At 35.1% G+C, this 7,455-nt stretch overlaps 1 protein-coding gene across 1 annotated transcript; it reads left to right on the forward strand.

The window, feature by feature from the left end:
• The first annotated feature begins 4,405 nt into the window (after positions 1-4,405).
• On the forward strand, positions 4,406-5,392 carry LOC123691907. The gene is made up of 2 exons (XM_045636493.1): positions 4,406-4,899; positions 4,957-5,392. Exons 1-2 carry the CDS (start codon positions 4,406-4,408, stop codon positions 5,366-5,368), a joined length of 906 nt encoding a protein of 301 aa, XP_045492449.1. The 3' UTR covers positions 5,369-5,392.
• The last annotated feature ends 2,063 nt before the right edge of the window (positions 5,393-7,455 follow it).

The raw sequence follows: 7,455 nt of genomic DNA on the forward strand, positions 1-7,455 counted from the left end.
AGATTTCAGATAAATAAAACCGGAGTAACAGCTGGACCTTTGTACCTGTCTACGTATAGGTATTACTTATATGTATTCGTATTTTGTTTTGTAAGACCCTAGAACCAGTCAGCATTGATAATAAGAAGGAAAAAATATATACTTACTATAACATATTAGTCGTAATATTATTAAAGTATCTGGTAAGTTATTTTAATAGTTTAGTCAGTTTATTGTAGGTATCTTCAATATGAAATTTCAAATATGTTCAATTATGAAATTCATTATAGTGAGTAAAGCTCCTTGGATGATAGAGTTGAACAAAAATATGGTTCTTTTTCTGTTTATGATAATATAAATTGAATTATTTGAAAAAAAAAAACTAATCGATAGGCGGGTACGTCTATCATCGACAATAAACACGGTAAAAAAATTAAAGATTTTTGGGAGACTGTCTCCTCGTGATTTCACTCGCTTCAAAGTTCAAAGTGTGTTAAACGTCGGGCTATTAATATTATGAATAAATCGTGTCTAAAATCCGTTAAAGTCTTTAATTTCTAAAGGTTTAAAACTCGTGTAAATTTAATCAAACACAACTTAAAAGATGAAACAACGTGTAAAGCGACATCTTGCAGAAATGAGTGTAAACTTTTTTAAAAGCTTCTGTAGATGTCGCTTTTTCGTTTATTGTCGGTAGTTATTTTTGGGGATGTAACCCTGTTTTCAGTACCATCCGGTTCCCTTCATATTGGACAGATGGCGCTATAAACATAGTATTTACATAGTACAGTATAGTTACAATACTGTATGGATCAGTATAGATATTAGCGGTATTCCAGTCATAGTGGCATACGTCCAAAATTGTTTTAAAGATAGACGAAATAAAAATAGATATACATTTTCATTCTTTATAAAAATGTGTTTTATATCGATATCGGTTGTAAACACATTATTTTATAGAAATATTATAGTACCTATTACAGAAAGCTTTAAATATATTAAATAATTTTAATATATTTATTTGGTGTCTCCATCTCATCTAGTTATGCACCTATACTTGAGCAGTCAACAGCAGCAGTTGTGTCAAAAATATTCAGCTTTCCTGAATATACTTACTTACTTTCAAAGTTCAATTGATAATGTAAAATGTTCGGTGTTCGGTTTTATTTTCTATACTGGTCTACTGACTGAGTTTTTCCGGTATTTTATTGCATATGTAAATAATCAACTTTATGTTAATACTTGCTTTCCACCCGCGGCTTCGCCCGCTTTATCTAAAACCTAGTAAATTATATACAAAAACCTTCCTCTTTCTGATTTATTTCAGCTTAAAATGTTATTCTTATAATGTTATACTTAAAACGTAAATTACGTCTCATATGATAAAATTATTACTTAAATAAATAAGTAGGTAAAGTAGGCTTACGAAATGAATCGTGAATTCATTTAAATATTACAATCGTATGAAATTAAAATCGTTAGAAATGTTTTTAATTTTTGTTGTTTTTCACAAAGGAAAATTATTATCTACTGACATAATAAATCAATAAAATAAATTTTATCATGTCCATCTGGTTTAATTTGTCGCCAATTCCGAATACACACTTGGTTTGATCGGACTACAGCAAACAGATATCTTCAGGGGCTTCCACAATTTCTGGCGATCGAAAAAGCTAAGCGAGGAACACTCGGGGCGTCGGGACAAACACACCGTCTCGGGGGAGCCGCTCATTAGTTGTTCAAACACGCCGTCGGCCACTTTGACAAGCAGCGTGTAGGACCTCGGTCCGCTAGGTAGAGACCCAGCTTCCCCTTCACTGATCTTAGGTTGGTTCTAGCTATCGAAATTCCACTTGGCAAATAGACGCGTTTGTTTATTTACTGTTTGGCTACGGAAATTAATAGTGAAATTTTACGTTAGCATGTACAACTATGTAGGTATTTGGTGTAGTAGGTATTTAGAAATTTCAAACATACCTAATTAATATGATTTGCACAAATAGGGACGAAGAAATTTTAATTATAATGAGGTTTTATTCTTTCACAATGTGAATCAAATAAATACTACGCTAAACCATGGAACCATTTCAGAATTTTCTCTTATTGTGTTATTAAATAAAATGATTTTTAATTTAATAAGACAATAGGCATATTATATTATATTTCCTTAAAATATATTCATAAGAATTCGATATTTTGAGCTCTTTGCAATGTGATAACTTAATTAACTTAACTATTGTTGCGGAACATTCAAAAGCAGCTTAAAGCTTTGTAAGCTCGGTGCAGTAAATGACATAATAAGATTAAGATGAATATTGCAGTAATTTATATTCTATGGTATGCTAGAAGGCAATGCCATCAAAAAATATTATTATTCAGTTACAAAATATTCAGAAAATACATCTGTTTTGGTTTTCCCAAAACGCGTTAAATCAAAGTTTTCATTACCTACCCATTCTACCTAATACTTTCTGATTGGATTTATAAAGTCATTTTGAGCACTTACTTCATAAAAGCACTTGAAAAAGATTTATACATATCAAATCTAAAACTTAATGATTGATATGAAGCTGAAAACCAGCTAAGTTAATCCTGATGTTTTTTATTTACTAAGTACCTATACTTGAACAAGGAATTGCATATTACTTTTTTTTGTATTTAATAGTAGATAAGTATTAAGAAGTTATCAATGAAACTTTAAAATTTATATGACTTATCTCAGAACATTCACGAATACTGTAATGAAAAATAAATATATTACCTATTAATGTCTTTTAATGTGTGTTCTGCAATAAATTAATTGATTTCACTTTGAAAATAAAAAACTTTGGTAGGTAGGTATATTGATAAATATTTTCGTGTCTTTTTTTCTAAAGACTAAACAGGCACTGACGTTGTCGCAGTTAGGTACATTTAATTTTTCATTATGTACTTTTTCCGACATTGACGAGAATACCATGTTGGCAGGGAGTTGGCAATCATGGCGATGGCGGAACTCATCAATCACTGGCTCAGGTGCTGTGCCATCGCACCCACATCGCGATTTCCCCTCTCCTCCCTCCTATTTTTCCACCATTACGCTTAAGCCATTTTGGAGCGGGGTCAGTTATTGATACCTACTTTTAAGTTTCTAAAATAATGGTTTGAAATAAATCGATCTTAATTTGAAAATAACAAGAATCTGTGTTCTTTCTTAATATTACCAACAAATGTTTACGGACCTTATTTTGGATCCTAATGCAAGACACATCTAAAATAGTCATCATATCATTGATACAATTTTAACCCATTGAGCCCCGGCCAGCGGCCCGATCGGTCCACGACACAATAGATTTTCTATTGTGTCTGTGATTCCGGGGGCTGAGTTATTAAAGTCGAAAATTGAAAGCTATAATAAGGAACGTGCCAACATTTATTTATTAATTTATATTATTCTACTATAATATTTTAGATGACATAATAAAAATATTGTGCTTTGACCTCATCAAAGCATTAATTTAATCAGAAATTACGGCGTTGTTTGCATCAATTTAATCACCATAAGAAATCATAAGTCGTTTACTCGTCCGTTAATTAAAAACAGTGAACGAGTGTGGGGACACTTGCAACGCAGCATGTGGCTCAAGGGCGCAAATTGAATTAGGCGGGGAAGACGCACGCATCCCGGCCATAACCACCGCATTATCAGATTAGATCTCTGCTAGAAGATCACTGCAGGATCGAGTGCATTCATTTTCACTATGATTTTTTATAAATACTCTATTTTTTATAAATGCTCCCTCCGGGTCTACATTATAAGACATTTTTTGTTTGATTTTCATATATAAATACATTGCATGAGTTATAAGTGGTTTAACGAACAAGTAACACGAAATTCTTATATTTCTAGAGAAGTAGGAACAAGACCACAATAGTGGTTATTGTCATTGTCGTAGATCAATACCTACTTGTATTAATTTGACGAATTAATTGTGAAATGAGTTATATTGTTAGATAATATGTTTGTTAGGTAACTATATATTTTTTAAACAATATTTTTTTGAATAATTGTATTACAGAATAATTAAAATAACACTGAATATTAATTAGGTATTGTATATGATATGTATTGTAGATTTATGGGATGTTAAACGTTCCTTTTATTTGACTAACGAGTCAAATTTCTCGCATGAAATATCTCTGAATGACTCCTTCGTTTATTGACAATACCAATATAAACAAAGTACTCTGTGGACAATACAGGGAACTATTGTGGACACTGTTTTGTTTTTCAATGAAGAAGGGTGAATGCCCTGAGCCTTTCCTCGATATCATAAACTTCACCTGTCATCAGGAGGAAGAATCTACAATTAAATTGTGTGTCATGAATTAAAATATGTAAGTATTGTCGCACCCGGCGGTGTTGAGGGACAGGGAGGTGGAACGAATGGCACCCGCGATTGAGGACCCACATCCGGCAGAGCAGGTAGAGCTGGGGTTCGGCTTGGTAGATGAGGACACCTATGCCGACGTGGTTGACAGCCACGTCCACAGGGTCTATACGGACGGCAGCAAGATTGAGGGTCGCGTTGGAGCCGCCCTTTCCGTATGGAAAGGTGAGGCCGAGACAAAGGCCATTAAGCTTGCGTTGCCACCGTATTGTACCGTCTATCAGGCTGAGCTCCTAGCGCTCAAAAGAGCAGTAGACATAGCTTGCAAGAGCGGAGCGGCAAAGGTCGGTGTCCTCAGCGACTCCAGATCGGCACTCCAGGCGGTTACCCTGAGTTCCCCTCATCCACTGGCTGTGCAAACACGGGCGGCCCTCCGAAAAGCTGCATTGCAGAGGCGGGAGGTCTCCCTGTTTTGGATTAAGGCGCACGCAGGGCTTAAGGGGAACGAACGGGCAGACGAGTTAGCCAAGGAGGCCGCCCTGGGGTTGAGGAGGAAACCGGATTACGATCTGTGTCCTGTTTCATTTGTCAAGCGTATTTTGAGACAGGATACGATCAGCGAATGGGATAGGAGATACGATGTAGGAGGAACGGCCGGAGTCACGAAGCTCTTTTTTCCAAGCGCTGCTGCTGCATACAAGGTAGTCAGGAAAATGGACATCACACACCACACCACACAAGTACTGACCGGTCACGGCGGATTCGCCTTCTACTTGAACAGATTCAAGCTGAAGGATAATCCGTCGTGTCTATGTCAGCCTGGAGTTGAGGAGACGGTTCCTCACCTGTTACTCGAGTGTCCAATTTTTGCAAAAAATAGATATGCTATTGAGCAAAAATTGGGCATGGCGATGACGGGTGAGAATCTGCCTTCCGCCCTGGGGGACAAGTGTAGGGATGCGTTCCTACAATATTGTAGAAATATTGTAGTCGTAGTGAACCAAAGGAATAGTGTGTGATATTAGTTTAGCTCTTTACTGTGATATAGGAGTAAGTTGAATGTTTTTGTGCCGTGTTTTTTCTGAATTTTTAAGTAATTATTGTATTTTATTAGTAACTTATACCAGTATTTTTTATTATGTTTTAAAGTTTATATTGTATTTTTATTGTATTTTTATGTTATTCGTATAAAAAAAAAATTAAGCAAAAAATGTCTCTGGACTATAACCCAGAGGTGGCGCGAACACCCTGTGATGACGGGTGCCATAAAAAAAAAAAAAAATATGTAAGTATCTCCATACACAAGAAAGTTTAGTGTTTAAGTACTGAACTTTTTAACAGATGTTATACAAGTTGAAGTTATAATTAAAAAATTGTTTACAAAAGAGCACCTAACTAGTCAACATAACATGAAAAAGTCGTCATCAAGGAAAGTGAAAAACTACACAGCAGTTGTTTGGATTGCAGGTCGCTAAGTGATCACATATTTTACCGAAGTCTTGTTTTCCGCTTTCTCAGGATTGCTGTATGTGTGCAATGTTTATATAAATGTCGCTGTACTTAACTAAAAAGATTTTCTTATTTGTTCAGAGTTTTAATATGATCAAAAGAATTTTTATACAATCTTTGAAGCTAATTCTTTTGTAACTTTGAATTTTCCAACTTAATATGTGTAACAGTCTAATTGTGTGTATAATGTGTGTTTACGTGACGGCTATAGGAAATATTGTAATACTGTGGCTATATTGGCAAATTCGATTATGAAATAAAGTAGGTACCTACTTATTGGTCTTAAATCATCCAAGAAATTTCATCTAAGATTTTTCATAAGTAAGTATACGAATATTGTGCCCGAGGTATAAATATTAAAGTAAAGCCAAACAAAAATAACGACAATATACAGACGATTAAAAATGTTTAATATCACGAATCTGTCACTGCTTAACATTCTATCCGAAAGCGGCTCGTAAAAAAATTAAAAAAGGAGAAATAAAACAAGGGAAGCGGCGTAGTAAAATTAATATAAATAATAAATAAAGTCGCGAACTCGCGGAGCGTGTGGCGAGGTCCCGGGAGGCCTCGTCACTCGCTCTAATATTGCGAATATTATACGCGTCATATTCTCACGCACCCTTTATCAGTGTTGTTCAATCTGTTTATTTGTATACAAATCATTTTAGTTTCACTTTCTCGAAGCTTTTTTAATTTATATCTATGAAATATGTTTAACATGATTAACTAACAGATTAATGATTAATTTTACTACACGAAATAAATCTAATTGTGGTTAATGAAAAAAAAATAAAAAAATGATGATACATAACATAGTTTTAATGGTAAGGAAGCAAGGTTTAAGACTTTATAGAGCTTAATTTAGTAGAAGAAAAATAAATAGGAAACAATACAAAACAGTAACAACATAAAAGCTCTATTGTATATTATATAATCAAAGTAACGTGCATAGGTAGTTAAATATGGATATATTAAATCGTAATTCTCAATATTTTAATTAAAAAATCTTCGAAGTAAGATTTATTTTTCTCACCACAATTTATTATATAAACTTTTATTAAATTCTTGAAGTTTGCATAAACATTAAAAACACAATATTTGTTATTGATGGTCATCAACAAAGTTGAAGTTAATTCAAGTTCATTTAAACAAAAAGTAATCGTTGCAAATCGAGTGCAAGAATAGATAATCTCAATTAAAGATCAACAGCCATTAATTAGCAACGTACCTGGATCGTTAATTACAACTTTTTTATTTTCCTCAATGACAAAGGAACTGTCGGCGAAAAGAAAAGTAGACAAGTGTCGTGACACGCACCCCCTGGCGGTGGGGTGGGGAGGGCCGGCGACCAATCGGGCGGCGGTGGCGAGCCGGCAGCCCCGGCCATTGGCCTGTCTAGGGGTGCGGCCCCGCCCCCTCCTCGAGGCTCGCCCTTATTGAATTAGGCTTATCATTCGATTTCGAGTGGGGCGAGCGCGCGGTCCTCCACGCTGGCAAAAACTATCCTCGAGATCCGATACCATCTGTAATCGGCATAATTCGATATACTCGCTGCTCATCCAATTATGCGGTTGTGAGCCCTCGCGGCTTCCTA

Source organism: Colias croceus, chromosome 5, assembly GCF_905220415.1.
Source record: "Colias croceus chromosome 5, ilColCroc2.1".
Classification (NCBI taxonomy): domain Eukaryota; kingdom Metazoa; phylum Arthropoda; class Insecta; order Lepidoptera; family Pieridae; genus Colias; species Colias croceus.

What these genes read in the sequence shown, in the direction of transcription:
- LOC123691907 (XM_045636493.1), top strand. Translation starts at nt 4,406, where the DNA reads ATGGCACCCGCGATTGAGGACCCACATCCGGCAGAGCAGGTAGAGCTG. An exon ending in GAGGCCGCCCTGGGGTTGAG is followed by an intron (nt 4,900 to 4,956) that starts GAGGAAACCGGA and finishes TATTTTGAGACA; the next exon opens with GGATACGATCAGCGAATGGG.